Source organism: Brachionichthys hirsutus, chromosome 12 (genome assembly GCF_040956055.1).
Source record: "Brachionichthys hirsutus isolate HB-005 chromosome 12, CSIRO-AGI_Bhir_v1, whole genome shotgun sequence".
In the NCBI taxonomy this organism is placed as follows: domain Eukaryota; kingdom Metazoa; phylum Chordata; class Actinopteri; order Lophiiformes; family Brachionichthyidae; genus Brachionichthys; species Brachionichthys hirsutus.
The window spans coordinates 10,249,741-10,268,587 of NC_090908.1; the positions used below are offsets into that span (position 1 = coordinate 10,249,741).

General features: G+C 46.3%; 1 protein-coding gene across 1 annotated transcript; it reads right to left on the reverse strand.

The window, feature by feature from the left end:
* Window positions 1-633: 633 nt before the first annotated feature.
* Window positions 634-9,777, reverse strand: slc39a10 (solute carrier family 39 member 10). Its single transcript, XM_068746237.1, has 10 exons — window positions 9,177-9,777; window positions 8,950-9,098; window positions 7,935-8,112; window positions 4,281-4,456; window positions 3,843-4,007; window positions 3,604-3,712; window positions 3,234-3,533; window positions 2,652-2,732; window positions 874-1,064; window positions 634-786 (listed from the first exon to the last, which is right to left on the reverse strand). The coding sequence occupies exons 1-10, from the start codon at window positions 9,775-9,777 to the stop codon at window positions 634-636; spliced, it is 2,103 nt and encodes a 700-aa protein (XP_068602338.1).
* Window positions 9,778-18,847: the final 9,070 nt, after the last annotated feature.

Here is an 18,847-nt window from a genome sequence, read left to right on the forward strand (position 1 = left end):
GGCTCGGTTTCCAGATGTGGCAGCAAGCGAGAGATGCGCTCTGGTCTCTGGTGGCGTGCAGAGCGGCGTGCAGTGGCGCCGCTCCGCCGGCCAGGGCAGACAGACAGACGTGAGACGCCCGCTTCCCGGTGTGACGACATCAACAGTCGATGACGGATGGAGCACGCACCACAGATGTATAAAGCACGGAAGACGGGGAAACAGCACAGAGCACATAAGACGCATGGTGGGGGGGGTCACGAAGACAATACGCTACAACAGAGGGAGACGCACAGGCGGCGAGCCGTCGGGCCGTGACCTGCGCATCTGCAGAAACATGCTTTCTGCGGCCCATTCCTTCCGATCCGAGGCTCGTCGATCTGTTCCGAGCAGAAGCAGCGTTTTCTGGCGCTTCACGGAAAGCTGAGAGATCAGAACCGCGGCGGGGCGATGGCGGCGTAAAGCGTAAACCTCACAGGAAGGGTCACGAGATGCGCACGTTTCGAATGGAGGCACGTGCGTCACGGAGACGCATCACGTCGCATGCGAGGCTGGGACGTTACATTACAGACAAAAACATGTTAAGGCCAAGAAGAACAATACCAGATTCATCCAGCAGCCCCCCCCCCTCCCTTCTTCATTCCCCCCCCATGACTAAAAACCAAATTCAAAAACGATTTGGTCTTCGAAGATGGCGATGAGCAGCATGATGGCAAACCCGGTCAGCATGCCCACGTTCTGCAGGACGAAGTGTCCCAGCTGGCAGCGCTTGTGGTCCTCGCTGTCGCCGTGGAGCATTTCTGGCAGCTGTGACAGAAACAAAATGGCGTCAGAGACGGACCCTTCCTTGGACATCGTCACGCCGGTCCTGCCGAGTGTGTCGAGCCAACTCACCATGTCCACCAGAGCCACGTAAAGGAACATCCCAGCTGTGATGGCGAAGATCCAGCTGGTGACGTTGCGCGTGTACTGGCCCACAGCTGTGCCGATCACCATGCCAACATAGGCCATGAGGGCGGAGAGCACATTGTAGGCAATGGCCTGCTTCACCGTCATCCCCGCTTTCAGCAGGACGGCGAAGTCACCTGTCGGCCAGGACGGACACAAAAACTCATTTAAACGCCATTAAAGCCCCCCCCCCCCCCCGTTCGTGCTTCTGTGATGGGGGATCGACCACCAACCTCACATCCTTTATCGTTACCTGTCTCTAAGTAGGTGAGAAACTATTTATTAAACTCGCTCCTCATGATTACAGACGCTCGCCTCGGCGTCTTCACCCTCTTCGATCACGGCCAGCCTAAATGTGGGACGAGGCCCGAGTCTCAGCGGAAACGCCCCGGATTTAGAGAGCGATGAATACCGAGAGGAGAGTGGCCTACATTTCCTGGACCGTGCAACAAGCGGCCTCTTTTCCTTGCTAATTAATATATTATCCCTCCTCCATCGATCAAACCCAGAGAAAACAGAAGACACGTTAAAGAGCGACAGTCAACACACCTTTACTCCGTCGTTCCCTGTCTCCCTAGATCAAATCCGTCAGACCCGCCTGCAGCCGCCTCGTCTACTGCAATTAGCACACCCATCACTGCCAATTAGCTTCACGCTGGGTGCTTAAAGAACGCTCAGAATCATCTTTGCCATCCGGCCGCCAGTCGTGGGACGGCTTTTTTGACTTCAAGAGAAGCTGAGATGTTCACTTTTCAAACAGGTGGGTTCATCTGACAAGTGGCCCGGCGGGGACTGGAGGTATGACATCGACCGGCCCCGAAGAACAGGCGCCGAATCGACAGGGAGAGACTGATCTCACAAATCTGCCTTCGACAGGACTTGGTGGTGCAATTAGTAATCTGGAAAGTGTAAGAAATGAGAGCTAAAATAACATTTAAGGGGCAGCCCTGGGTTATCTATCAGCTAAACACAGACCTTTAGGCTGCATTAGTTAAAGTCAAATGGATTTCATCCTCTCTCCACACATGGGTGCTTTAAAAAGAGGCTATCCCCCCCCCCCCCATTTTCTCCTGCACTACGACAGTCAGAAAACTAGCAGGAGCAGGCGGGGTCATTATTCACAGGCTCACACGCCGCTGAAATTGACACTAGTCTATTCATCAAGCACACAAACGAGGCAAAGAAGCCGCAGCGCAAAAAAGTCACATCGTTAGCGCCGATCTGCTGTGGATGGTCTTTTCCGCCTCTCCTCTCGCGACCTCTTCCTCTCCCTACAAAACAAACAGGCTGAGCAGAATGCTCTGCAGTAAAAACAAAAAAAAAAACAAAAGCGTTCACGCTTACAGTCAGACTGAAACAAAAATGTCCTCGGAGGGAACAGATTCGAATGGAAACGAACGAGCCGGCAGCTGTGCCGTCTCGGTGCCTGACGTCTGCCAGGCATGAGACGCCGTCCCGCCGCTGTCATTTATCTGTAATGAAAATAAAGTGCTTTTTTCCGGAGGAAAGGCGGAGGCGATGACTGTCGACACCGCTGGCTTCTAACGGGGTCACAAGTGCAACACGGACTGAAAGTTTCCAGAGGAGCTGCTTTGCATGAAGCCGTGATTTAGACTGTGTTGCTGTGAGCTAAATAAAAGGCAAGTACTTGTTGACTAAATTAAGGGTCGAAGAAGCAAACTGTTTATTTTGTTGGCTCTACACACCTGGAGCGATCCACTTACCGAGTTCATGAGGTAATTCGTGGCAGAAAACAGCCACCGATGTGCTGATGCCTCCCGTCACGTTCGCACTAAACGCCGCGCCTACGGAGACGACAAAACAGCGATGCGACTCACTTTTACACTTTAATTATCCAGAAAATTCCCAACTCTGTGAACACATTTCAGCTCGACTGCAGCAGCTTGCTGAAAGCACGCATTCCCAACGAGGTGTTAAAAGATGGTGAAAATGTGGGCGTTGTTTTGGACACTTTATTCACATGTGAACAGGAAACCTCTGAAATATGAAAAGTCGGACATTTCTAAATAGCAGAAGGCAAAACGTCTGGAAGCTTGGATAAAAATATTCTTCTCAGGAAAAAGAAAAGGAAAAAAATCACTGTTCCAATAGATGAATATCTCCTCTCATTATATGCTGGATAAAAACAGGACTTTATGGTACGAGAGATCTAGTTGCAAAATAATATTTTTTCTGGTTAGACTAAGTCGAGAACTTATAAAAACCTCTATAGGTACCGTTTCCTAAACTTTATATGTGAAGAGTTATTTGAATACAGTGCAGATGGAAAACGAATCCTCTCTCACCTATAGCCAGGCCGTCACTGAAATTATGCATGCCGTCGCCCATAATGACCATCCAGGCGATGCTGGCTATCCCGGCGTCCTTCATCTCCTGATCTGAGAGGCAGTTCCCCCCGTGCGAGTGGCCGTGGCCGTGCGAGTGGCCGTGATGCTTGGCCTTCCCCTTCTTGGTGGGTGACTGGTGGTCTTGTGGGCTTGCGAGCGCCAGCGGCGTCTCGTTGGTGGGAGAATCGGGAGGCTGGAGCTCCGTTAGCTGCGTGTCGTCGTGGCCGTTGTCGCAGGAGTTGCCGGTGCCGTTTGGGTCTGGAGCAGAGAGATGATTCAGTGACGGGCCGTGGAGACAAAGTGTGGCCCGGGACAAAACGCGTCTTACCTTCGTTGAGGGGCTTCAGGTGTAACCACTCTGCATCCGAGCGACGATTCAACTTGTGATCTGACAACTTCCGGCCGATCTTGCCTTCCTCGATGACTTTTTTCCTGCCCTGTGAGCCAAGACAGAGTTTCATGTTCCACCCGCAGCAAATCATTCCAAGTACAAATTACAAATAACGGTCTTATGGCAGTGAAGCTCAGCCAAGTCCATTGTCTGCAGCTGGGTCACTCTTATCTTACCCTGTGGTCTTTGTAGTGCTTAAACATGCCCATACAGTGTTCGATGATGAAGAGGAGGTAGATGCCAGCCAGCGCCGCTAGGCCTTTCCACACTCCGTCAAAGGCCGTTGCCAGATCCGTGTCGTGGATCTGTCCCGTCTCGCTGTGGTCGTGATGCCCTTGAGACTGTAGCCAGAAAGAGGAACAGAGGGGGGCGAGAAGGAGGGGGGGGGGTCACCAATTCATCATTACATAGATTTTATTTCCCCCCCCCCCCCCCCCTCCTTGTGCCAGAAGCTATTTACTGTCAACTAGTTTGAGGTTTTGCACGACCGAGAAGATAAAACATCTAAAAGTAGGTCAGACGTCACCACCGGAAGGACAGTTAGTACGAAAGAGTACACAAGACTCAGCGGCTGCCCAATATAAACATCTGCGTAGACAAACTGTCGTACTCACGTGAGGCAGCAGGTGAAGCAGGGCGTCGCCACTGAGCGTGCCCACCGCCAGCGCCACCAGGAAGGTGAGCAGGAACTTGAAGCAGGATTGTTTGAGGATGGGCACGAGCACCACGCCCAGCAGAGACAGCAGGCTGATGATGGTGATGGACACGAAACCCCAGAGCCAGCTCCACGCTGGAGAAGCAGGCAGAAGAAGACGGGAACGGACATTTCTATGATATTTACAGAGGTCAAGGACTCCAACCACATCAAACGTTTTAGGGATAAACCGTGGGTGAATCCATAAAAAAAAAAAAAAAATGGTGGCTGTCAGCTGCATGAACACTCAGCTTTCCGTTCCGTTACCGGCTGCAGACTTTTTTTATTCCCATCCTGTTCCCATGTAAAGGAAACTATTTTCTGAAGCGTCCTTGTGATGACACACGACGCCTAAAGCGAAAGACCCGAAGTGACATCTCAGCAGAAAACTCGCCTCATTTTTCATCCAGGACGGCAGACACGATGCGTGAAGCAGACAGGGGGGGGGGGGGGGGGGAAGTCAGAAAGGTACACTATCATTTAAACCGTCAGTCCACCTGTCAGCCCAGGATTCATTTCAAAAGAGCCCAAGACCCGAGTGGGGAGGGGGGGGGGGGCTTTGTGACTCGTTCATCACAGAGGACAAGGTCTTTAATGTAAGAAATACGGTATCACTCCGAAAGGCGGTGATGTGCTTGCTAAAGCGAAGCCGGGTCCTTCACTGCAGACAAGTCTGGAGGACTTCTGACTAAAAACGCGGCGTGCATGTAATCTGCATCCGACAGTTAGCGGCAATGAAATGGATGAGGATCTCTGGGAATGAGGCAGAGTGTGTGTTCCCGTCAAATTTATTTGGTCGGACCAAAGGGTTTGAACGGAAGCAAGTATTTTTGCCTGATGGGGTTTTAAATACACCCCCCCCCCCCCCCGGGTATTTAACCAAAGAGGAGCGCGCCGATTAAATTACTCCTTGTCATTAATTTTATGGAGGTCTGCTTTCTAAACCGCGACTTGCCACATTCGGTCCCTGAAAGATCCGAGGACATCCGCTTTGATGATGCTGGTCATCGATTAAAAATGTCCTATAGGTGTTCAATGAAAGGGGGGGGGGGGGTCTGGCTATATACACCTCTATCAATGCGTTGGGTCTGGATGTCCTGTGCAGAAATATTTAACATTTCTTTATCGAGGCTCTTCCTTTTTATGAGGCTCCAGAATTCAGAGTATAGGCCAGTCAGTCCATCATCGGCGTCATTCATGATTCACTGAACCTCAACCTGAAACAAGGGGCAACACTTTAACACAAATTAAATTGGCACTTGAATGCAACACATACATTGAGGTTCGGAACTGAAAATCATCTGAGGAATCCATCCAACCCTCACGTCTCCTTTTCATGTGTGCTTTATTCTTGTAGAGGCGATCCCGTTAGCTGCTTTCTTATTTAATTTTTTTCCCTGCATGAAGCTGAACAGCGTGCAGCCGCCATGCAGCGCATCTATTTCGACATCTCATTATCTTGACGCAGGCTTGGCTGTTTGTGTGTGTGCGTTCAGATATTGGAGGTGCGCGGGGGGGGGGGGGGGGGGGGGGGTGCTGCGGGACGATAGTAAGAGGAGACTGGAGCAGAAGGGAGAAGATGACCCACTGGTCTGCATCTTCTCTCCAATTAAGCTTCCCCCGTGAGCTACGGCTTAGAAAAATGGCCCGGGGTTGTCGCTTGGGCTCTCCTAATTGGCGCAGTGCAAAAAGAGAGGAGTGGGAGCCAGGAAGAAACTAACTGCGTACTTTCAGAGCGCCCCCATGGATGGCAGTGGGAGGCAAATGAGAGGCAGCGCTGTGGCGAGTGATGATGTCGATGGTTGGGTCTGGGAGCACCATTACAGACAATCAAAAGCCGCGAGTTTCCCACTAATGAGGAGCGCTTCTCTTTGTCTTAACATTTTCTCGCTTTCTTCTTTACCTACTTGACTTTTTTTATGATTTTGTTTCTCCCCCCAGTGCTGCTTGAGGCTCATGTGATGCAGCTGTCTCTCACGGGGGGGGTTAATAATTCTATAATGCTTGATAAGCATGTGTCAGTCAAACTTAAAGAAGGAACATCTGGTCATTAAAGTGGGCGGTCTCTGTTGTAGAGAACAGATAAACCCGTTTCTTAAACTGGTACCACAGAAAAGAGAGAGAGTGGCCTGAGTTGTGTGCTCTAGATCAAAATTAAATAAACTCCCACTCCCAGAATGCAGTGCGTTGGACCCAAAAAGAAAAAAGCCCCTGATGGTGGGCGGGGCCAGCTGAGACATGCTTGGTTTTTGGTTTGCTAATTTTGAAACACGTCCGGTTTGACCTGGAAACGATTCTAGGTTTCAATTTGCGTTTTCTAAATCGCATTTTTCACAATACAGGCAGCAATAAGGCAGATTCACACAGATAAACTGGGCACTACAGCACATTCCGCCAAGCTACAACACCTACAGGACCAGAATCATGGTTCACAGCTCATAACAGCCGGGCTTTGTTGCGTTCCAACGAGCCGACTCTCCATCCATCCATCCATCCACCAGATGGGCAGCTCAGATAAAGAGGCGTCGCCGTCAATTGTGCCATTCCACGGCGAGGTTAACGAGAGCAACATTCATTTTTGTAGTTCAACCATTTCTCATCATAAAAAATGGGCCTTTCTCCCTTTAATTAAAAATTAATGAGGAACATCTTATGACCTCACACGTGCCACGTTGTCTATTCTTTTAGGGCGACAGCTCCCACTTGGCCACTTTAAACGAACACTCGAGCCTAATTACACTTCAGGTACAGCACAAAGATGAAATAACAAGGTGCAACCGTGGTGCGCAGAGACTGATTGTTGTGGAGCGTTCACAATGCAATTATCATCCCGGGGTGTGTTATCTATTCCTTGAGATTTGCAGTTACCGTACGCACGCACACACACGCACACACACACACTGCGTCATAACAAAGAAAGCACGTCTGCTGGTTCTTTGTGTGCAGAGGCTGCGATTACTGGTTGTGTTTTGTAGTTACGTTTTATGCTTATATCTCCTGACCTGTAACTCATTAACTTTGTATTTAATAGTGGCTTCGTGATTTGCATGCTCATAAGCTAGTAACGTGTGTGTGTTGGGGGGGTCCCTGAACGGGGTTTAACACCGACCTTCATTCATAGAGCCGGTCTCTCCTCCCTTTCAGGGTATTTCTCTTCTGTTATTGCGACTAGACCGATTTGCAACATGAACTGAACGAGATCTGGAGCATCAAGTCACATGATGCGGTCTTCTGGGAAGAGATGCGCCTGATAATTGGATGTCTATCAACCCTGAATAATAAATCTTAGTCTATGAATAAGAAACATAATTTATTGAAGAAATAAAGAACAACTGTGGGTCTCTGAGAGGCAATACAGAGTCTGGATAAATGCTAAAGACCACGTGACGGGAGCGCTTGCACACTTTAAAAGTGTTATCAGGAACAAAAGGGCAGTTATCAACCAAGGAGCAAAATACGTCTCTGATTAGGAGACAGTGGAGCGTTTGATTTAACCTCACAAAGCCAACCCTGACAATGATCTGTGTCTTTTCAGTCAGAGCACACTGGACCAACTAGATCACGGGGCTCTTACCAGAACTGGCGGGCGGCAAGGCTTCCTGCTCCACGTCCATCTGGTGGAAATGGCGGATGCAGAGGCGGCTATCTATCTGGTAGAGCAGGGCGGGACACAGGAAGCTGAACTGTCCGGGGGAGATGAGCGAGTCGGGATTCAGGCCGTAGTGGGACAGGAGCTGAGTGAGGTTCAGACACTGGAAGAAGAAGAAGAAGAAGAAGAAGAAGAAGGAACAGTCCGAGGAGGGTTAGCAGCTGAAATGATATAAGAACTTACAAAACACATTATTCCTGTATTCTTTTATATATAGCTGTTCACAATGGTTAACTTTGATCGTTAAAGTTGGACTCAGACTAATTAGTTCATCTGGCACGGAGCCTTGACCAATATTTAACCCGAATTATCTGGCACCGTGAAACTTTTACAGATCAAGCCTTAAACCTCCCACTTTGGGTGGGACCACAACAACCAATAAGAGAGCGACATCCCAGAGTAAACAATCTGGCGATTTCAAACAACAGTCAACATTCTAGCTGACATACTTCTGCTGAACGACTCCCTTCCTGTTTCACATTTTCTCATCAAGACTCTTTAACTCTTCTTTTTTTTTTTTATACCTGCAATAGCAAAGCTAGCTGTACCCCCCCCCCCCCCTACTTTGCCATAAAAATCACAAGAGGTGATGCAGCCAGATGCCAACTGAACTCAGCTGACGTAAAGACAAAGATCTCGTGTTTTGGTTTGAACATCTGATACGTTTACGGAGGTGTTTAAAAAGAACCCGAAACACCATTTCTTTAGCCTGGAGCCTATCCCTGTTGACTTCAGACTGGAAGTCGGGGTTCTAATTCAATTATATTGCATGTTTTTTGCTGACGGGAGGTTAGCGGTGCTACCCACTGCGCCACCATGCTGGCCATAGCTGAATTCACGTTTAAAATGGCTTCATAATTGAAATACAAAGCGCATGAAGTGGATTTCCTGGCATGTCAAAGCCAGCTCTACACTTTGTGACATGAAAAAAAGGTCCCACCTCCTCATGCTGATGAGCCAGACCTTCTGGGTGACCGGACAAGGCTTGGTCTGGCAGAGTGGGGGCGGCTCGCCTTCCTGGCGCTTCTCTCCTTGTTTTAGGAGAATGACTGCGACGATGATGATGATGAAGTCCATGTCCGTGATGGTGATCATGACTGTGATCATGTCCTGCAGATGCATCAGAATCTGGACTGGCAGTGGTCTGTCCATGTCCGTGTCCGTGTCCGTGTCCGTGTCCGTGTCCATGCTCGTGTCCTGCAGGTGCTTCAGCAACCGGACTGGGAGTCGTCTGTTGGCTGCACGGTGTGGGACGATGTTCTGTGTGTTGATGGTGGGCGCCAGTCTTGTGGTGTGGATGATCATGCTCATGTTCATGCCCATGGCCTTCGTCCGTTGGCGAATGGGAATGAAGGCCTTCCTTCAAGTCGAGCAGGTCAAGGTGAGCGACGTGGTCATGACCCAGATCCTCATGATCCTCATCAACCATCTTCACTTCGCCCAGACCCAAGCTGAACAGCAGACTCTGAAATCCTTGGAAGTCCAGCCGGCCTTTCTGGCCGTAGCGCCTGAACAGCTGCTGGATGTAGAAGCGCTGCTCCACCTCCAGGGAGGGACCTTGAGAACTGTTGGACTCTGGAAACAGAGACGCTCCTTTCACATACGGAGCCTCCGAGATCTGCAGGTCGTTGTGGGCGTGGCTGTGGTTCGCGCTGCGGTGCCCGTGGTGCTGATTTCCGTGCCTTTGTCCATGGCAGTGGTTGCATTGATGGAAGAGGAATGTGAACACACACAGGAAACAGAGTTTGGTGTGCGCTTGGACTCGCATTGTCCCCCCCCCTCGCTTCTGGTCCCCTGCAAAGACAGGAAAATAAAAGCACCAGGTGTCAATCACACTTTTCCCCCTAAACAGACAATTAAATTGATTACGCAATAAGCCCACAGATCACGCGTAATGTGAAAACGCCATTCAGCCGATCCTAAGCTGCCACCGTTAGCTTAGCATTACAACTGTAATAAATGAATCAGGTAGACAGCCATCTTGAGGACAATAAAACCTCTAATGAGAACTGTGAAGCAAATTCCTTGTTTCCCCCACCGGTACCAAAAGCTTGAGGCAGCAGTATCATTTCGGTCAAATGACTGTCATGAGGGCTCCCTTTACACCTCTGGGGGGGGGGGGGGGGTTGGTGCATACGGAGTGGGGGTGGAGGAGGACGAGAAGCACATATCATGCCATAGAAACCGACCGACACGCACGAAACATGTGTTTGTTAATGGATGAGTTAATTAAAAGGATATTCACTGCAAACTGTTTTGATCATCAAATCATCATTTCAGATGTTTTACAAATATCCAAAATTCTCAGTTTTTGCTGCCAGTGGGAAATTCTTTTTACACACACGCCAGGGCTGAAGTGCACACACACACACACGGCCTGTGGACTCGAATAAATGCAGAAAGGGTAGTGATGGGCAGTCATGTGGGGGTTAAGTTTTCGCCCATCGGCTGGTAAAAATGGAGCAATCTCAGATTAAATCCATGTTTAATCACTCAATTTAATCACAAATAACCCGCAGATGAACTGACGATCAATAGTTGTTGCCCTGCGATAGATTTTTTAAACATACGTGTTCATAGCTTACTTCAAATCTTTTCTCGTCACAAAGACGACGTCAGCAGTTTAACTATGAATGTAACGCGGTACAGAACATGCGTGAAAGCAGCATTAATCAGACGGTTCCTCATGCAATGCCATAGAACTTGAATTGTTGTGACAAAATATAGAAAAGGATTATTTTTATCATGACAAACTACAGATTTAAAAAAAAAAAGAAAAACATTTTAGAATGTTGACAAATCCCTCATTTCAGTTCAACCGGTCCGGTCCGGGCTAACTTCCTTCAGGCTACTCACCGCTGTGCCCTGCAATGACCGGACTGGCTCAGGTCTGACTGATGGCGTTCTGACCGGAGCGGCGGACCTTCAGCGCGTTTACCAGTCTGTTTCGCCGCAGTTGACGAGACACTTTTTATAAACACGAGATTATAAGTGACCTATGTACCTTTGCTGCAGATAGGCTGGGGGATGAGCAAGACCGACTTTTAAGAACACACCCTCTGAGGAGCCACGAAGCCTGGTGTGTGTGTCTGACAAGAGATGTTCTTGCTAGAGTGAAGTAAAGGTTGCTGTAACATTGTCAACGCCCCCCCCCCCACACACCCTCTTCCAGCTTTTGAACCCTTGATGTCATCACAATTTGTTTCAGATCAATAATCCCATCATTGCGCTCATTAAGACAATAATTTAACTCACCGTAATAAACGTCCTCCTCCGCGGCCTCCAGTCCGGATGCTATGGTACGCGGGACTTTTTCTAACACTTCTGAAATGAGGGGCTCTAGGAAACATTTTACAGAGAAAGGCGAGTTAAGTTCAGGCTCATCCCAAAACATTTTTTATCTCAAACCAACAGAATATTTCACCACATCAATCAGAGCTTTGCTTTCTGTAACCGTGACAGCAGGAATGCTGTTATTTCCCTGCGAACGGGCCTTAAGCTCCTTCATATGATCCTCACGCGATCATCATACACACCATTCCCATCTCAGTATGAAGCCGCTGCCGAGGGGGGAGGGAGGGGGGCAACATTTCCTGACAATCATGACATCAATCAAAAGGCAAACGTTTTGCAGAAAAAGTACATATTTTGTTACTTTACTTTTTGCCGTTTCTAGTTAGCATAAAAAAATATTGGTTTTAAACGAATGTAAGAGACAATCATCCAGCTAAGTCTGACTTGCTACGTTAGTGCTGAAATTTAATAAGATTTGTGCTGAAATTTTCAAGGCTCTAAAATGAAATGTTGCTTGAAAACCATAATTGAATAACCTTTGGATGGCCGTTTTCACTGGAGTTCACATTTAGCACATTTTCTTTCTTATAAAGTTTTCATATCATTTCCTTTTAGGCCAGTAAACTAGTGTAAAAGGAGACTTAAGGACACTGACATTACTCATTCAGAATCAGACAAACAAAGTCGGGAGAAAACAAACTGACGCTTGTCTAAAGGAGCGGAAGAACAAACACACAACTTTAAGTGGGAGTTCAACGCGATGCCCAGAGTCACATCACATTGTTACTATAACAACCGGCTGCCAATGCCTTCATTTAACAGGGATGACACGACGCAGCGAGACGTTACTCACCTGGCAGATTATGAAATCACTACCTGCAGGTATAGGTTAAAAGCCATGAGGCAACTAACTGAAACAAATCTAAAACAGTAATTACGGCGGTCATTTGGACAAATCAAACCGGACCGGTAGTCCAATTACAAGCTGCTACACAATGGAACTTGTTCTAAAGTGTGTGTCGGGTCTACTGCAGCGCTCCTGACTCAAGCACCTCTGGAAAGCCTTTAAACACCAGCCTGATAGGCGTCTTCACTACAGCCGACTCAGCACAAGGGGAAAAACACACCTTCCATTTGGACCGAGCTGATCCTTGACCTCTTATCAAATCAACATGCCAAGGCTTCACCTGCAATCCCCTCGTTACACTCGATTTACGTGCACTTGTTTTATTTCAGCTCAGCGATGGCGGAACGCTCACAGTTTTTGCCAGAATTTACAAGCGTGGTAGTTTCTTTCCTGTCCTCTCAAAAAACCACACAAGGAGAGGCTAGCAAAGTGGTACGCAAGTTGTCAGCTTGTTGAGCTGCTTAATACCAACAAAAACTTCTCCACAACATTCATACAAAAAGGTAATTTGAACAGAACTTTATAAAAGAGCTCTGAGACAATGAGTGAGTCTCTACTCGAAGATATTATTGCTTTTGTTGTTGATCAGAAATGCTGCGGTATGACATGATGATGCATACAGGCTAAAGCCATACGAGGACAAAAAAACCACAACAAGGTCACGCTATTGTACCTTGAACGTCATGCTAACGTTGCGGACAGAAGGTGGAATTCTCTGAATCAAGAAGGCCGCTGTGAAAGCACACAGGTGCGTGCGGGGCAGATGCCCGCCCTGGAAGCGCGTTCGCTATCGTGTGAAGGACCCGAACGCTTGCAGGGCTCGACGAGATGCGGGCAATCAGCTAAAGCGTGCACTCTGCAGATGGAAAAACAAACAGGGGCGTTGCTTACCTCTAGTCGCACAAGTCCCTCTGTCCGCACAAATACACAATGTTCACGCCGGCAGCAACACAACAAGTTGAATGTATAGAGGCGGATTCCAGTAACTTAAGTGATTTACAGAGTGAGGCAGGGAGGGACTATGTTTGAGCAGTGTCAGGGATCAACCACCTGACCGGCTACTCGTGGTGTAATCTTTCTTTTTTGGGGGGGGGGGGGGGGGTATTTTCAATAGAAGAAAAAATAAGCAGCTTCCAATGTGAAAATTATATTGAAATGTCCTTCCACGTTCACCACATTGGGATTTTAATATAGGACCAATTATTTTATAGCAGCTTCACAATTCTTGCATCCATTGAACTTGTGAACTCGCTTGAATTTCTTTATTGTTATTTCAAGATAGCCTCCTAGAGCTGCTGCTTGGATGTGAACTGCCTCCCACCCTCATGTATCTTTTGCTTGAGGACGCTCCAAAGGCTCTCAGCTGGATTGAGGTCAGGGGAGGATGGGGGGGGGGGGGCACACCATGAGTGTCTCTCCTTGCAGCCTGGGATGGTGTATTCTCATGCATGAAGATGATGTTATTATGGAAAGCACCGTTCCTTTTTTTTTTTTTTTTTTGCACCATTACAGAAAGTGTTCAGTCAGAAACGTCTTAATCTGATGTACAGTAATACCTCGACATACGAGCAAGCATGGGAGCATAAATTTGAGATGCGAGCACGCTTCCAGATCCCGGCGCTAAACACCCGAGCGTTCTTCAGTCATTCGGTGATTCTCACAGTATTCTGATTATTTTTTTTCTGTTATTTTATATAGTAAAAATAGATTTGACATACGAGCGATTTCAGTTACAAGCTCGATCCATGAATGAATTACACTCGTGTCGAGGCATTGCTGTATTTGTCTGGCAGAAAGCCTCCTGATATCATTTTTCTTTCCCATATTGCTTTGGCATTTATTTTATTTATTTTAATTGGACTCACCTGGCAAATAATTAGCACAGGTGCTCTGAGACACAATAATGTCATCCTTTAGTTCAATCGAGAAACCAACCATTTCATATTTGCGTCATACTTTTGAACGCAGTTCACTTTACAGTTACTCTCAATTCTTGTCTGGAGGGTGAAGCTCTCCCAGCGTGGATCTCTGTGTGTGGTGGGAGTTAATGCTCCCACGAAGCCACGCTGAGCGGGCGCTAACAGGAGATAACGCAACAGCTGCGTTTAAATCGGTACAAATGATTAAACCGCATGTTTACGCATGGCCGTCAGTTTCCAAATCCATCCACGGAAAAAAAAAAAAAAAACCCTGACACACCAGCTTCAAAGCTAACGAGACCGTCGCCGCCTCACCAGAGGCTAATGCTAATTCTAATGCGCAAACGAAAGCAACAATTCAATCAGCTAACGCTAGCTAGCCGGGCGGACTCAGATGAATCAGCGTTCAGTCTGTAATGGGGGGGGGGGGGGGGACAAGAATAGCCTAAAATGCGTGAAATTCAAACGCGACTGTGAACGACAGTGGTTGAAGACATCCACGGATCGGTGCGAACGCCACGCGATTCCATGTTGTGGGAGTGAATAGTAACAAATGGGGTTTTATATAGTTACCTCACTGGAGTGCCGTGTGCATCCCCTCTCCGCTCGGTACCAAAAAAAAAAAAAAATCCCCGTCTGGATTACGTCGACGCCGGAGACAGTCTGTTCATTTACGAATGCCTTCTGCGAACTTTACGTAGACTATGCCCATTGACTGATATAGAGGCTTGCGCTATCTTCGCAGTGCATCCGTAAAGCTGTGACGTTTGTTTCCGGCACAGTGGTTGAGCGGTCACATGACCCAATTGCGGAAGCGACTGTAAAAGGGACGATATAAATATCAAAGTAAAGATCAGTAAATCAGACTTCTTTAGCGAAGGTTCCGCTTTCACATTGGTCACAGGTTTTACTCTGAGACGCTGAATAATTCGGTTTAGCCCATTTCTATAATATACCGTATCGATCTGAAATGATTAAAAAAAACGTGGAATAACGATTACCTTTTTTTTATTTAGGGATCTGAAGTTCTGAACATGTTTGAACATCTTTTTTGTCAGAAGATTGAGGTTTTAATCAATATCAAAGACTTGACATTATATTCACTCTATGCAGTGTGATTTTAAGAAAGATTCTGGTACTTAGACAAAGTATTGGCAGTTTTTATTAAAGAATAAGCTGATCATTCTCAAAATTATGCAATTTTAGATAGTTTTATTATTTATTGACCAGAAAGCATAGTTTAACAGTCATATGAGAGGATGTATACATAATATCTCATCAGTCAGTTGAACTAATAAAGAAATGTAACAAAATATTCATCGACAGTTTGGTGTGCTCTGAAAATTCATGTCTTCCCATAAGAAGTGTTAAGGTAGAAGGCTCCCTGGATCGCTGACTTTCACTTTTTGTGTGCGGGGGTGGCTGTGTGGATGTTATTGCGTGTCAGACGCTTTGATGGTCTGAGCCGACGCACAGGTAATTTCTGTCAGCGCTGCACCACCTGGGTCCACTTCCCAGCTCCTCCCCGCTGCAGCGTGCTCGTCTCATGCCAGCTGTCTCTCCTGAACACAGGCAGATTAATATCAGCTGATTGGCAGCTATGTTCTCACTTAGTACTCCAGTCATGGTGCCCCGGGGTCTATGCCAGTCGTAAAGCAATAGTGGAAGAACCATTGCAGCTTTCACTGTCATTTAGCCAGTGCCCGGCGCCCAGCAGATAGAGGAAGAAAAGTGCCATCGGCTGCATTGAATTATGAGCTCCACTCGGCCCTGGCCATATATACAACCCAGCACAGGGACTAATTTCCTGCTAAAATGCCTCTTGCTGCAGATCACGGAGGTAATATTTCCTGCACCGCAACTGGAGTGGTTCTGCTCCACAGGCAATATACCTGACGCAGCTTTTGCCTCCGAATCAACGACCGCCATGAAAGATGAAGTGCTTGGCTCCAATTTGAATTACCCCTTTAATTGCACGGTGGTTAAAGAGATGGGATGGTTTTTAATGAGGACAAGTCTGACTTTCTGCTTCGGTGTGAGGCCATAAGAGCTCGAACAGCCATCATGTGCAAAATTAAATACGCAACAGGAATAGCTCATTTAAGTCGTGTGTCCTGATACACAGCTGTAAGCTAAATTAAGGCTGTCCATCTTAAATGCATCTTTCCTTCAAGTTGAAGGAAAGATGCATGAAGGTGTGTAGTCCTGTGTGTCTGCGTGTTAGGTTAGATTAGGTTCAACTTTATTGCCACTATACATATACAATGTACAAATATTAGATATAATTGTGCGTGTGTGTGTGTTTCTATTTGAATTTTTACGGAAATTAAATAATTTACCACAAAACTGCACTAGTTCAGTGAAATGGTGGTTTTAACATCTATATTTAATCTTTTCTACAAGGAAATAGTACTTGTACTATTACTCCCTGTGTTAAACTCTTATCAGGCCTGAAGAACAACTCTTTGACATTTGCGTTGAAGAAATGAACATTGACACATTGTTATGTTTTATGCATGAAGAAATCACTACACTGAACACTTCCTGACGTGCAGACGCTGAGGCTCTGCACAATACGCTGTAGAAAGCTAGCGGGTGGAAAAACTCCCATCCCTGTCCTGCAAATAATATACTTTAGTAATAAAATATGTAAATTAGTTGTTGAAAATATTAGCTATAAGATCACGCCCATAAGATTAAAAAAAAAAACTTTATAGGTGGGAAATAGCAAGATGTTAGTTTAGATTATTTGCACAAAGTATTGAGAAGGGGTGAGCGGCTCAACAGGATGTGGACATTTATTTAACCCAGCGTTCCCCTGATAGAACCTGATTAATCTTTAAGAACAGCACATAGTTAGATCCCTTTGAAAGAGTTATGTCACACTATTGATCTGGATATAGCAGAACAAGAAATTCCCCCAATTCTCGTCAAAAACGCATCTTGTCTCTCCACCTGGATGGCCTGTCGCTCACATTTAGCTTTTGTTAGAGTTACGTTAACATTCGTTCAGCACTCGTTAATTTCAGAGAAAGTTTCTTCTCACTGCTGCACATTCGCTCGCTCCTTCCGGCTCCGGATCATTTTTTGACGCCTGCCTACACCTGAAGAACACAAAGAAAAAGGCCTGTCACACAGATGAAGCATTCATTTTTTTTTGGGGGGGGGGGGGGCTTCATTTCTCTTGACATCTCACCATTCACTGTGCTTCTATGGTTCCTTCTATTTTCTTTGAATTTTTGCTTTCTTTCTTTTTCTATTCTTGTCCATCCTCTTCATCTGCAATACATCCCGGGACAGAAGACCTACAGACGTACAGTCGGATATTAAACACTGAAGCAGGAATTGTATAACAGCCATCATGTGCATTCAGTCCACTCAAGTTGTAAAGATGATTAACCTTTTTGTTTTTTTACACTTTATATAATCAAGGTCGGATAAAAGCTTATTTAGTTTATTCTAAGATGAAATACATAATCACGGGTTTAGTTAGGCATTGGAATATGTTATCAATTCATACGTAATTATATGATTATAACATGAACCAATTGTCTGACATAGCTTCCTCCCTTCCTTTGGTTTACTTTCGGGCTAACAGTGAGAAATGCTCCTTGCTGAATGCACCGATCACCGTGTGATTCCCAAATGATCACCCAAATTACAAATCAGTCCCACCAAAGTCATCAGTTGGATGACTTGCAGTGAGACTTGGAAATCTCCCTTATTTTTCATGCGATCCTTGCAGTCTTTTATTTTGAGTTTAAATCAAGTCTTCATCCAGTCCTGGATTATTGGCCTTCCTATTGTAGCTCAGTGCAGCTGACAAACTCTTAAACATATAATCTAAACCATGTCTGGGGAGGGCAGTTTTGCTAACCTTGCTTTAACAGCCTTTTTATATCAGCGCTGTCCTGAAACAAAAAAAAAATCAAGGAAGTCAAAGAAAGTTCACAACGTAATTTGTATGCCAGCCCCGAGCACCAGCTTCCTTGGATCATGCCTCCGGCCGCCTTGTGTCAAAGTATCCTCCGAAGGAAATTCTGCTTCATCACTGTTGGGAGAGTAAAAAAAACTCCTGAAGCATTGTATGGCGCTTTCCCAGCATTGCACGATGCCTGATGACATTTAGATAGGAGGCAAAAGGTTTTTTTTTTGTTGGAGTTCATTAGTGAAAGTCTAAAATACACAGCACAGCCAGATAATTAGAGTTATTCATTCGAAAAGGTCAAGTGGATTTTATGTAATTCACATTTTGAATGTGCTGGAAGTGACTGAGGAAAAGTTATAAGAGGTCCTCAAACTGCTCAAATGTGCAGAGTAAGCCCATTTTAAAATGATGATCTCGTTCTTGTTGAAGTTGTACAGACTTCAAAACTAAAAGCCTTATAACGCTGGCACCGTAGTTCACTACAAAAAGAGTCCGGTTTCATTTGCAACATTGGAAGGAGTCTTTATAGCAATATTAAATACAGTAATAATTATATAATAGTAACTATTGCTAGGGAACAGGCCTCGTGATGCATTGGTGAACAATGAGCTTAGCCATTTATCTGCTGTTCCACAGATGACATTCTGCTTCTGTGGCTGCAAGAGGCCTCACAGAGGTATGGAGCTTTACTCCACAAGAACTTTCTCATGATGAAATTTGTAATTCAGCATATTAGCCATAGCGGAGCGAGACAAAAATGTGTAATCTTTGGATTTCCCGGAACAATGCA